General features: G+C 30.5%; 2 protein-coding genes across 2 annotated transcripts in view; one reads left to right on the top strand and one right to left on the bottom strand.

Moving 5' to 3' along the window:
- Positions 1 to 15,149, top strand: part of LOC112692414 (protein UXT homolog) — a 69,886-nt gene that overhangs the window by 21,436 nt on the left and 33,301 nt on the right. The gene's annotated exons all lie outside the window — the stretch shown is intronic.
- LOC112692438 (protein GVQW3-like) lies at positions 202 to 684 on the bottom strand. Its single transcript, XM_025567119.1, has one exon. The coding sequence runs from the start codon at positions 682 to 684 to the stop codon at positions 202 to 204; it is 483 nt and encodes a 160-aa protein (XP_025422904.1).

Genomic DNA, 15,149 nt, shown 5'->3' with positions numbered 1-15,149 from the left:
AAGAACATCAATGTAGTACTCCTTTGTTATGTTCAGTCCTTTTGGAGCATACTCATGATGAACAACACCTTGGTAATCAAAAAAAACGGTCAACATGACCTTCACTTGACTCCGAACTTGATGAGCTTTTTTGGGTCGTGGTGTATTAGGTGTCTTCCACTGCGAAGATTGTACCTTTGTTTCTGGATTGTAGCTATATACTCAAGTCTCGTCACCAGTCATAATTGATTTAAAAAAAAAATCATCAGATTTGGAACACTCAAGTAAATCAGTGGCGATCTGTTTTCGATTTTCTTTTTGCTCATCTGAGAGTAGTTTTGGAACAAATTTGGCTGCAACTCTTCTCATGTCTAAATTAGTCATCAATATGGTTTGAACTGATCCAAATGAAATTTGAAACTCATTACCAAGTTCCATAATTGTCAAATGACGGTTACCTCGTGTTGCTGTTCGTATTTTTTGGATAATTTCCTCATTGCGGCTTGTTGATGGGTGTTTTTCACGTTCATCACTTTCAACAGTTGTTCTACCCTCTTTAAATCGTTTAAACCATTCAAAAACGCGAGCACGGGACATGGTTTCATCTCCATAAGCTAACAATAATATTTGATAGGTTTCAGTAGCCGTTTTTCCCAGTTTATGGCAAAATTTAATACACACTCGTTGTTCTGTATTTTCGCTCATTATGAAATCCGACGGGACGTAAAAACATACTTGACTTAATCGCACCTAGAAGTCGACTGAGACAATTTTAATCTAATCTATTTCTAATATATTTTCCCAACATATAAAGCTAGATTAATATAGCACGTGCAAGTTCATACTCAAACCGGTTTACGATTAATCGTATCAGTCTCTATACTTTTTGATTAGACTTCGTATAACAGTATTATAAACATCGAGTAGAATTTACTAAAAAAATTTAATTAAATCCTCAAATAAAATAAAATTCAGAAATTTTTACACAATCGCTCGTTTTTTGGCTAAAAAAATTTTTTTAATAAGAGATATTCGTTTGCTATCATTCGCTACCCATAATCACGAGTCAAAATCCACTGTTGATGAACCAATTTATTAACAAGGGTGCACGTAAACAAGTAATTTAAATAAAAATTTATACTCTTACGATTTTTTAATAAAAATAAAACAATTAATTATAAATGTTCATTATGGTATATATTTATGAAGAGATTTTATTTAAATAACAAAGGTTATTACATTTTATTTATGGAACAAATCAGACCATTATTTTATAGGAATCCCCTCATTAATAATTCATTTTAATCGTTATCGTTAAAATGCATTTACTAGAACCGAAATTAATGAACGTCAACTGTATTATATTAGTAAATTATGCATACGTTAATATTTAAAACTGGTTAATATCACAATTTAAATGAATTCTATAAAAGATAGTTTTTTTATGTTGTTAAATCAAGTATATTGTGTTTTTTGTAATATATCTGAGGTAAGTCTCTAAACATACCATATAAAATTTATATTCTAATAATTTTATATTATATAATTGTAATGTAAAACTTTATATGTATATAATTTAATTTTAATCGGATATTCAACTATAGAACACTTAAGTAAAAGTATAATATTTAAATTTTTTATTGGTATTAAACAAAGTTAGTCAACTGTAAAATCAGACCAATTTGGAGTACAAAAAATTTTACGTACTTCATACTTATTTATAGGATTTATTTGAACAATAAAAATAACATATATTATTAATTTATATTTATTGATTAAAAAATAATATTCATCATATAGTGTAATCAATTTTTTTTTTTGTAATATAAATTGAATTAATTTTTTTAATTATTTAATGCTTAAATTATTATATTTTCTCTAATAGCTGAAAAAAATCCAATTGGATAAAATTGAATTGTACCTCTGCTTTTTTATTTCATTTCAAAAATAAAATAACGTTACATACCATTTTGATTATTTTTAAAGATTGCTGCTTTACTTTAAAAATCGAGTTTAAAGTTAAACTTACTTGGAATTTAATTTAGTGTTTTTATAATTTATTATTTATTTTGTTTAAAACGAAGAGAGTTGATAAATTATTACGTGTACTGTTAACTTTAGTACTTAATTATTTATATTAATTGGTAGATAATTATGTGGGGTTAAAAAAGACCTAAAACACGTAAACCATATTTTACTTATCCATAATTCATTTATATTTTTAGTTTAGCTTTTATTATTATTACACACGAAAATATAATTTACTATCGCTGTTTAAAAAAGTGTATGTCAACAATAAATAAATATTTTTAACACATTCCAGGTCATTATTTACATAAACAAAGAATAATTTTATTTTAAATAAATAATAAAATAACTATTTTACTTATACTAGTTCTACATTATATTTTTGAATGTTAAATCGTTGAAATTAAATATAAATTAAATAAATTATAGCACAAAAGAAATTATTACTTTTCTTACAGATAATTTAATTGGGTCTAATTTTTTGCACTTGAGATAGCTAAATTATTTTTGTAATTTATTAAATCATTTTTTTATCATTTTTAACAGTGTCGTTATTTTACTTTACATCTACAAACGAAAATAAATTATAATTGGGTTTAAATAATTGTAAATATATTTTATTAGTTACTATTTCACCTTTTTAAAACGCAGTACTAATATTTTACAAATTCTTCATTTATCTTTGATCTTTATACCATTAATTAGTTCAAATCTAAATTTAATTAAAAAAAAAAAAAAAAAAAAAAAAAAATACTTAAATACTTATTTGCAGAAAAAAAAAACTGTGAAAATTAAGGAAGACCAGTGCCGCAATAACCGGGTGTGTTGCGTGTATCAAACACACGGGCCCATGACCATAGCTTATATAGGGTCCAATGGTAATAATTTAAAAATATGTAGAAAGCAAGAGAATTAAACCATTTTGTAATAATAATTACTTATGAAATTGAAAAATAATTGATTGATTTTGTTTTGCACACATTATCGTACATCAACGTTTTTTTTACATTCTGTATAATTGGAATTCAAAATATTTTGGTTACAAATACGGTACAGTCTCTCTGCAGAGTTTGGATGCAGGAAAGGGGATTCATTTTACTTACACACGGGCTCAAGTTAGTGTAGTTGCGGCACTGGGGAAGACTTAGTATTTAATAGAATCCATACTAAAATAATTAATAGTTCATTTTTACTATTGTTTTTGTAAATATTAAGCCCCATGCATGCTAATAATTATAATAACAAAATCTTGATCGTAAATCATTATTGAATGCAATGATTTTTACTCAAGATTTATCTTTACTTCAAAATTCAAATTAACAATGCAATATAAATGTTATTTTATTAACTTTTATACTTTTAAATAACGATAATTTTACAATAAATTTGAAAATATTTCAACCATTTTATTTAGAATTTTATAAGACTATCAATTGTATAAAAGTACGTATGTCTGTATTTTTCAAATTCTATATATTATACATAAATAACAAATGTAGTTGATGATTGATTACACCTAATGTTATTAAACTGCTAAATTATTCACCATAACTTATAATTTCAAAAAATATTTTTTTTCAACTTGGGCCGTTTCGAAATTTCTTACACAATTTATGGAGGTTTAGTTTTCTTTTTTTTTTGAGTTATTTTTAAACGAATTGCCTATCCATTTCGTTACACGTGTTTAAAAATGTTATCTTGAAATTTCTTGCCAAAATATTCATCCATCTGTCAGTTTTGATTAATGCGCTTGAAGTTCCTCTTAGAACATTTTTCAGGCTGTACGTGTAAAGCTAATGAGCCCTGCCGTAAAAAGCGTCTCACACTAGGACAAGTTGTTCGCAGAGCCCTGATCAATCCTACCAATGACTAAGCTGTTTAAATGTAAATTTTACATTAGGCTTCAGTTATCATTTTTTCGGTTTTATTACACTCAACTTAAAAATATCCTTGAAGTTTATGTTCGTGGACCTGTTTCATTATAATGAAATTACCTGTCGGATTGTATGCTAAGTGTATAATTTAAAATTATTTATTGATTTATTTCTGGATAGTATTGACAGACATACTTTCAATGAAATATAATATCAGTGAACCGTAGTTATATTATATCTGTTTTTGGACTAGAGGTTGTTCAATATTAGAAAAGTAATTAGTTACCTATAATTATTGCGAACAAGCTGACATTCGTTGTTTGTCTATAACAGTGTATGCAATAAACACTAGTTATGGTTTTAATGGAAATGACTGTTATTATATATTATATCTATATATACCTGTAAATTTGGTCATACTGAATTTTTTAAACATATTTACATATACGATTTATCCTATAAACGTGTAATTTCGTGTTTTCCAAAAATATATTAGTATGTTTACTGCTTTTCGTAATATATTGGATATCCGCGCCTTTAAACGTGTGTCCGTTTATTACATTATGTTATTTAGTATTCAGCATTATATTTACTGCACTACTATCAAATATTTGTTAACAAAATTGTGTACCAGTAAGAGTTCTCAAGTCTGTATAAATGTTTTATAATTTACATTTACGGCTGTTGTAGGGTCGATGATTCTCATAATTAAAACTGTGAACTTTACAAAGTAAATTCATAATATATTTATGTAAATCGGGGATTGAATTTTGTACGAATATTTTTCATTGTGTTTAACGGTAATATTTTATTCAGGCTACATTGTTTATTCCGGGTTATTAGTGACTAATCCGTTTTGTTATTCAAATATTATAATGTATGTTCTTCATATCTGAAGTGACGGGACAACGTGTTTTTATTGACAGCGGTTATAATTTAAATTTTTGATCACTCATAAATTATGGTAAATTTTTAAAATATAAAGCACTAACTGTTAAGTTGTAGCTAGATCTTTATTATAAAAAATATCGATTTTAATATTTATTATGTAATATTGCCTTACATTAATATTTTGTTATAATATGCAATTGACTTTTTTGTTAAACTTTTCATTGTTTTTCTGTTTGATAACTATAGACTATATTACAGTTTAAAGAACACAAATTTATAAATGTTAAAAAAAAAGTTTTCGTTGAAACAAAAATTCAAAATTCTGAAGTATTCCCTATGCAGGAAAATGTTTTTTCTCATTGTATATGTTAATATTGTAGAGAATAATTTGTAATACCTACATCTATACAGTGATGTAAATTGTATAATACATATTGTATTATATTGTATTATACAGGCGTATTATACGTCATGTATAAAAAAGTAAAATACAAGTGGTATAAAAAAAAAAAAAATCAGTGATAATTGATAAATGGTAGATAACAGTGATAAGTAGGGACCGGATTTATATGCATGAAAAATCTTCAAAATATGCTTCTAAAAATGCTGTAATATGTTATAAAATATGTATTTATTTTTAAAAATGTACTTAAATATTCATTTAAAATGCTGTTTAAAATTATGTACAAATATTATTAATGTAGTATTGTATGTAAAATAAGAATTGTATAGTATGTAAAAATAATCATTAATTAATACGGTACTAAAAAAAAGGATAAAAAAGCTTTTAAAATATTTTGTCGTCTTTATCACCATTTAACATTCTTTATCTTCAATCTATAAAGTATAAATACCAACATTAATAAAAAGTGAAAACAAAAATTGAATTCATATTTTACCTTATTGTATTGATGATATGAGTATGTAATCTTATCTTTGGAAATTAAGAACCGGTCGCAATTTTATCGATATTATGCGACTATGATCGTGAAAATACGACGAAAACGAATATATGTGCTATTAATAATAATATCCACTATAAAACAAAACTACAAATATGCATTGAATATGCATTTAATAGGTAAAAACGTTGAAATATGCAAAATATGCTAAATAAAATTATTGTTATTTTGATAAGAAAGATCTAAATCGGGGAAAATGCTCATCAGATTTTAAAAAGCTTATTCCAATACATATATGCATTTGCATAGAAATCCGGTCCCTAGTGATAAGTGATAACAGTAATAAAACGACGGAGCACGGCTACACAAGTAACATGGTTATTGGTAGATGATTGCCGGTTGGCATCGATTATAGGAAAGAGATTATAAAGAATGAGCATCATTGTCCATTATAAAGAACTATTCTAGTCATTGACAATAGACCTATTAACTTAAGTTCCATGATTGTAGTCGAAATATTTGTAAATCGTAGTGATACATGCGATAAGTGCGAAGTCATAAACTCAAGTCATAAGTCATAATCGTGACAGTAGACCGCAGTATAATATTATACTAAATTCTATTAATTCTATTTAATTACCTACAGGCTACAAGTTACAATTAATTGAAGTTCCTAAACGTTAGATACTGTTTCTTTTTACTATGAGTCGACCTTATAATGTCTAATATTATTACTTACATTCTTATTACACTCCGACAGTTATATATTTAACAATTATGTAAACACCATAACATTTTAGTAAAATACTGTATTATACACGTATTATACAATTAAAAAATAAAATACGGCATTTTTACATCACTGCATCTATATAATTAGTAATATATATACCATATACACTTAAAGTTATAAAAATGTTGTCTGAATTTTTATACAATATAAATAAGAATAAACAACCAATAATGAAATATTGATTATATACTTATTTATAAATATATTTTACTAAAAATTGATTAAATTTATTATTTTATGAAAACAAATCCATCAAATGTAATTTGTTTACTCATTATTTTTTAAATAACATCACAAACAACACATTTTTAGAACTAAATAAAAAAATCCATCAATATTTACGCTATACATAAACTAAAGATAATATTATTATTTAGTACGTACTAAAATTCCATTATTAAATCATTAACTTTTAATAAAATACTATTAAAATTTATTTAACGGAATAAGCATCAAATCATAATAAATTACAGTTAATTAATGAAGCACGAAGGCTGAATAATTTATTTTTTATCGTTGAAATATCATTAAAATGCGTATTAAATATATATTAGGTAACCGGTTATTAGTGGGCACAACCTAACCTAACCCTTATGTATAAAATACGAAACACTAATTTGGTATGGACCAAGAAAATCTATTTTTTTTCTTATTCTTATTATTTTCTGCCGAGTATATTCACCGAATTCAGGCCAAGGTTTGAAGTATGTTTTTCCGCCATGTTAAATTGTGAGTTATCTTCTAAACTTTTATACGTGTGTATGCCGTATATAGGTGTTCGTAGTATTCTTGTTATTAAAACACATTAAAAAACTTGTTTTAAAATCTATACGATACACACAATTTCACCAGAATAGTGAGAACAAAAAATACAAATTTATTTGATTCTATTGATTTTTGCTACGTTTTGAATCTAATATTTTGATTGTGTCACACAACACGGTGACCTGTGTTCGAAAAGTGTATTGTTAAAAATACGTAGCTGCGGTTCTGTGCCCGTAAACCTTTTATTATTATGAAAATTATTCGTGGATGATATTATACACGCGTTTAAATTGTACACATTTTCTAAGTAAAATTGATGTCTCGATGTGTTGCTGTTGCAGATATTTTATGTAGACATTCTAGTCTGAAATTCAGTAGCCTAATTATCGCCGGAAAGGGTGTGGGAAATGCAAGGGTCTAATGGAGCCGCGTGTTTAATTTATTTATAAATAAAGTTCAATATACATAAGGCGTTCGTTTTTGAGACCGCCTTGTAAACCTCATTACGAACCTTTATAAATAATAATACTTTACCATAGCAAACTCGAAACGTATACTTCAACAATCAAGCGCGTATATATATATATTTACGTACATATACGTGTATTAATGATAATATCGTTTTAAAATTTAGTATAACATTACATAATGCGCATCTATGTAATATATATATATGTATGTATAGTTCGTAGTATTTATTTATAGTATACCTATGTAAAGCTTTGTTCGTGAATAAAAAAAAAGTCCGTCTACCGAAGGTAAAATTATATTCAGAAATAAAATTAGAATTATTTTGGGGCGTTGTATATTTTATGAGTTACGGGTATTATACTGTGGAGTTTTCAAACGCGTTACCACGGTTTGCCACGGATAAAGGTTAAGAACCTTCGCGGTGTCGAAGACATCTCGACACATTTTGCGTTTTATCTGATTCGGATTCGGTGTGTGGGATTCGCGTGTTTTTGCGATTTATTATCTGCAAGTGGTTTAAGCGGTATCTCTATACATATTATTGAGCGTGTATTGTATATAGTAATGTGTTTCCTTTGGACGGTGAGAGAAAAAAAGAGAAATTGTGTGTGTGAGAGAGAGAATGAGAGAAAAAACGATGACCGACCGCGTTTTCTAGGAATCGTCATCAGCTATTCGCGTGCGACTCGTCAGCGCCGCCGTCGCCGACATGGCCGTTTATGTATTCATATATACGCGAAAATGTGCTATTGAAATACGTGTAGGACGGGAAATAATAAAAAAAAAAAAAATAAATAGGAGAAAAGTATCGACTTTGCAGTTTTCCGTGAACGGCGATTTATGTGACACGATAATATATCCGACATTATATGCTGTTTCGGAACAACGTCGTGGGACGGTGTAGCGTAAGAAAATTCCTCGGGGGTATACGAATAATGTAAAAATATAAAACGTAAGAAATATTTATGTAGTGTTTAAAATAGTATTTTATGAACAATTATTATTATTATTATTTCGTTTATTCAGATTTATATTAACCGTAAAGTTTTAAATATTTCATTTCCGAACAAAAGACGTTTGGCTTTGTATGAGAATTCAATAAACTTTCAGCAAAAACTCTCGTCGTCAAATCAGTAACGGTTATACATAATGTTCAAGGGGAAGGCGAAAATAAAGCCAACCCTCCACCACCACATAGTAATTACATTTATATATATATATATATATATATATATCATATACATATGGATTATAGATATAAATATATAATATTGTTTATTTCTTAATAATATTAAAACACTTTAACATTAATGCATTGAAAATGATACAAATATATTGACTTTTATCTTATAATAACGATAATAATAATATTAATAATTATCATAACTACAATTATATCAGTTGTGCGTGACTGAGACATAGAGTATGGTAATATACAATATGATAATATATTACGGGGGTGGTCAATTTGCGACTCATGAGCCACATATGGCTTTTGTCATTGCCAGATGTGACTCTCGCTTTTATTTATCAAATTAAAATTAACTTCTTATATTATTGTTATTATGAATTTAAATTGTTTAGGTTTACATTTATAAAGGATCTTAATGGTCCATATTAAAATGCCAGAAAAAGGTAGGTTAGGTAATAAAAAAAATTATCAAATTATATAAAATATATCTATAAACATTTTGACTCTTGATATTATTATATGAGTTGAAAAATATTTTGCTATCAAATTATTAGTTAGACAATTTATAGATAGGTGTTGTTGGACCAGCGATAAATTAAATTTAAAAAAACTAAATCCCATGGGAGGGGGGGGCCCATGATAGGCTTTATAGATAAGTATTACCTTTAAGAACTTTAGAAATAAAAATGTAAGTTTTATTTTTTTATGAATACGATCTAATAACATGACGACGACAACGGTTAACGTGCGCATAACTGCAGATTGTCGAGAAAAAGTTTGAACGCAAACATAATATATTAATATATAATTTGTGCGCATAAATTATGTACCTCTCGATTATCGTCTACGTATGGCCGTCGTTATCCAAATGATATTCAATTCGCAAAGTTTCTTCGACGACACCCATAACTTTATTTTCCATTTTCAGTGGCACCGATAATAATTGAGTTTACTGACAGCTCGAGGATACGTTAACAATGAATACGCATTGCTGTGTTTAAATATTGTGCGCGTACGTTTTCTTTTTTCTATTATTTTTGGTTAAATAATTCTAAAGACAGTAGTAGTGCGTAGAATTTCGGGTTTCACTTTTCTTCGGGAGCATCTACTACAAAGCTGATGGTTTAAGGTTCCGCTCATTACTGCTGCAGCAGTTTGCCGACGTTTTTGCACGGTCGTGACGTGCAAATCATTGGCGCGCAGTTACGGATTACGATAGGCGATAAGCGTTACCGCGGATAGTTTTTGGGCGGTAAATAAACGTTTTAAGAGAGTCGATTGTTTTCTTCGTTAAGTATTGGACGGTCCGTAAGAGGTACGGAGGACGGTCTTTTACCGCACTCGGGAAAATGTATGTACCGAGAAACAACTCGTTAAAACGCTGCAAGGTACGGCAGTACACGAACGCGCTTTTTTTATATGTAAACTAACCGAATCATAAACGATTTCGTTCGCGGTTTCCCCTGTCCGAGTTAAACGTACAAAAATTAAGTTCTTTTTTTTTAACAAAGCTCGAGGAAAAACGTTTGCGAAACGGAAAAAGTTCGTTGTATTTAAGAGTGAAACATTCGAGATCCGGTGTCGACTTACCGTCGAACGGGAACGAGTACCGCGTGTAGGACCGAGGTGAATAACGACGACACTACGACGGTCCTAGTGGTGGCGGTGGTGGCGGCGACGGCGCGGTTACAATAGTTGCGATTGCACAGGCACACTTTGGACGTATGGTTCAGCTTGGGATCGACCACGTGGAAGCAACCGGCCCGGTTGACACCGGTCGGCCCGGAGCAGCCGCGAACCGACACCGGGCCCGTAGCCACGTTCACGCACCACGTCGACAGGCTGGACGGGCAGTGGAATATGTACGGCCTGCGCTGCCGGTCGTCGGCGTACGTCCAGAAAGCGCCGCCGTCCGTCGCGCTGTGCTGGTAGCACGTCAGCCCGCCGCTCTTCGTTTTCGCGTACAACACGGTCCGGTGTCCGCCGGCCGCAGCGGCCGGCTGCAGCACCGCGACGACGACGGCCGCCAGCCGCAGTAACCCGGTGGCCGGCGACGACGCTCGATTGCCGGACACCATAGGCGTGTCTAAAAACTGTTTGCAGGTACGGACAATAAAATTTTTCATTAGGATACGAAGACAATGAGTGACTTATACACATTACTCAACCTCGAGAACGTACATGTTTAGTAATTGTAGCTATAGCTAATAAATAATACATATTATCATTTTCTTAAAAAAAAAAAAAAACGAAAGGGCTATAACACAGGTATTTATAGCTATGGATATTGGATAATAAATATCATCGGTTAGTTTTTGTCTCGGACATGATAATATTTTATGTGAAAATCGTTATTATTTGATTCTGTTTTATTATATCATTCTTTTTGCTTTTTAGTAATTATTTTTAACCATAAATTTAAAACGGAACTGGATTTCGCATGTTCGGCCATTGTCAGAGTGGCTAAAGCCGTAAACACGCCTATGCTGAACACCACTGCCGACTTTTCAGTGTACCGCGTAACGCGCGCGTTGCGAACGAACCGTAAACAAATAGCCGTCGTAACACTGCCCGGTCGCCGTGGTTGCTCGCGTTCGCGTTTGCGCGACGCCGTTTTTTTTCGCCCGAACGAAACCGCACCCCGCATTCGCCCTAACCGTGCGGTTACCGGATGACACGTGCGCGTTGAAATCACCGCGCGACAGAGGTAGCCGGTAGGAATCACCCGTGCCGCGCACGTAACAGCTCCTGAAACGTAGCCTCTACCGTAGGTTGACGAGAGAAAGCTGACGACAGTCCTAGAGATACGAATTCCGAGGAAGATTAATGGACCGGTAAATCGATATTCTACAAGTGGAGGATGAGATTAAATGGTCTAGGTTCAATTTTTTTCCTTAAGCCGAACATATTGGATGAAATAAAACACGGAACGGGCTAAGCGGCTAGAACTCCTTACTGCGTGCGGTGTTAGAAAAGAATCCGATTAGAGACACCATATTCAGGAAAATCCCGTTTAAAATGGGAAGAACTATTTAAAAAATACGTCAAAGAATTAGGCGGAGGTTTGGACTGGAAGAAGAGAGCAACCGATAGAGATGGTTGAAAAATTAGATGTTTGACGTGACGGTCTCAGCGGCTGGCCACCGAAAATTAATAAAAATTAATGGCTCCTGTACGAAAAAAATTATAAATATTGTATTCCAGTATATTTTTATGAATTTTTCATAAAGTAACTTACGTACCGGTATATTTTATATGAATATAAATACGTATGTATCTGTGCTGCTATGCTGCTTGGTAGCTTAAACCTTGCTGGATGACATAATACCAATTGTTTATTTTGTAAATTTCACGTGTATTTTCTGTAGTCATGCAAATTATTGTTGTTTCGTTGTTTCTGACCATAAATGTTCAACTTGGTTATCCAATACAAAATAGACTGATCGAAAGAAACTGTAGAATTATAATTTAAAGATAAACCTCTGTGTTATTTAATCCTTTCTTCACAATACGAATACGTTACTGTTACTGCATACAAAATATGACTAGCGTCTTTTTTTTTTATATACTTCGAAAAGACATTCTTATATTTGAATATAATCGTATATACGACATACATCGTATAGGAATATGGTGTGATTGTTGAAACCAGCTGTGGCAATGTTTTTTGCAGTTATTGCACTAAGACGTTATTGTAAAAAAAAAAATTCTAACGCCCCACTCCCACAGATCTCAATACAATATTATGATCTTATTTAGGTGTGTATTATATACGTGTCCAACGCATTGTTGTATGAAAATTCATAGGTAGGTGTATCTACACATCGTTTCATGTTTATGTATAAATATTAAAAAAAAAGAACCCCGACATGATTGTACCCCAAGCGTGTTAGCCATGTTCGTCATACATACGTTTGATATACACGCCCTAAATCGGCTAATCCACCCCCGATCGTAACGGACAATATGATACTATTGGTGTACACACACTTGGTTGTCCATGGTTTCACGTGCAAGGCACATTATTTTAAAGTTATTGTTTTTTTTTCTCATATACTCGGGGATATTTTTGTATTACATACAATTGTGTGCACACGTGTATGTAGTACAATATAGTTTACGATGAATGTAGATTCCAAACACTTTTATTTCATGTATAAAAAGAGTTTTATACTTATCGAGCACCCATTTATACCTTTATGTCGTGTAGACATTGTACTTGTATGCACGAATATGTATATATATACAGTAGAACCTCCTTGACCTCCGTTATACAAACCCTCCATTATCTGAACTGCAATTGACGTATCCGAACTTCAAAATGTGTATAAGCACTAGTGATGGGAAAAGTCCGGATTCGCTGAAGTTTGAAAATCTGGATTTTTGAAGTTCGAAATCCAAAATCCGGATTTGAAAACATTGAGTTAGTATTTTTTCAAGACTTATTTATAGTAAATACAAAATAATTAAACATTTTCAAGATTAAATGATATTTTGACCTAACCTAATTCAGAATCTCATATACAATTTTTTGTGTAATATTAAATATATGTCGGAAACCTATCATAAAATAAATTTTAGTTATTATTAGTTGTACCTCCAAAAATAATGGTACGTAATACTTGAAGTGTTTACCAATTATTAAGATATCTTATTTAAACCACCATCATCTGGTGCAAGAATTAAAATAACGACTAAAAAGTGGTGTGATGAAAGTTTTATGATTAGAATACAGAAATTTGCAATAATAAACCCAAATCTCAGATTTTTAAATTAAAAAATCCGGATTTGGCAGATTTTCGAAGAATCCGGATTTCATTCCCATCACTAATAAGCACTCGTACATACGCGGCCGGTTTACCAATATAGGTTTAGCAATACGTATAATCATTATCTTCATTTAATATTAACGCATTACAGTATACGAGTCTATGAATATTTTGATGATAATCGAAGCGCAATGGGTTTATCTAAACGATGTTCTCGAGCTCTACATGTCAGTTTAGTTTGGTTTTCTATTGTATACACCTTTTTAAATTTAAGTACATATTGCCATTATGAAGTATGTCTAATAAACGTAAAACGTAAACGTTATGTTCTAATGTAACGATGGAACAAGAAATAGAAATTCTTACTAAACCGAATGAAAGTGAGATTAACGTAGCTTTAGCCCATCTTTATAATATAGTTTAAATAACAGTTTCAGATATTAAAAATTACTGTAAAAAAATTGTTTTTATCTAATTTTCGAACTTTCGCGTATCTGAACCAGGTGCGGTCCCAATTATTTCGCATAATCGGGGTTTATGTATGTGTATTGCGTACACCAAAAATGACATTAAGCTGTGGGCGTATACAATATTTACTGACACTTTTGTGACTGGATAAATGCGTGTATTTTGTGTACAAAGGTGTTACGGCAATCGCGTACATTTTTGTGTCTATGAATATTCATTTATACAATGTGTTTTCTGAGCTGTGTATTAAATATTTTTACTTAGAAAATCAGGCATTTTATTATGAACTAAAAAAAGGAATAATACATTATATATTGTTTGAGTAAATAATCGTTTTCTCGGGACTCTTTATTATAATATCTGCAGTCTGCTACAAATATAATAATTAATTTTATTTACGGTAAATACTTATTTTAAGTATCGGAGTATAATTATCACCACTAAAAGCAGTGTAAACTACAGTAAGTCAGAAGATGATGTTGAGTATAGATGACTATATTCATGTTGCCATTGACTTATCTAAAACAAACTCTGACCCTCGTGTAATACCTATACAGTTGTGTACGACCAATAAGTCGCGTGAATGGACCTGTATTGCAGTGTTTAACGTGAAATGATTTTTAAAATATATATTTAAATATCATCAAAAATAGGATAATTTCAGATCACTCTGCTGTATAGCATTGCGGGTGAGACTCGGTCCGTGCGTGTTTTTATATTACGATTGATAAATATCCGTCTTATTGTGATTATTACTTCGAATATTGTGATCTGTTATGAATAATTAGTAGACTACTATGTAATATATGTTTCGTATACTTATACATTATAATTCATATTTTATAGTGTACTAAAAATTAACATATATAAAATTCTAAATAGTTGAAAATATTTACACACGCATGTGCATCGGTATACTGCAGATACAATATAATATAAATGAACCTATTCCTACTACTCGTATTTACGAATATGAGTTTTAAACAAATGAAGCAAATTTTTTAATAATTAGATGCA

Source organism: Sipha flava, unplaced genomic scaffold (genome assembly GCF_003268045.1).
Source record: "Sipha flava isolate LNK unplaced genomic scaffold, YSA_version1 73_pilon_pilon, whole genome shotgun sequence".
In the NCBI taxonomy this organism is placed as follows: domain Eukaryota; kingdom Metazoa; phylum Arthropoda; class Insecta; order Hemiptera; family Aphididae; genus Sipha; species Sipha flava.
This window is presented reverse-complemented; position numbering and strand designations above follow the sequence as displayed.

Coding starts and splice junctions, on each gene's coding strand:
- LOC112692438 (XM_025567119.1), bottom strand. CDS start 684: ATGAGCGAAAATACAGAACAACGAGTGTGTATTAAATTTTGCCATAAA.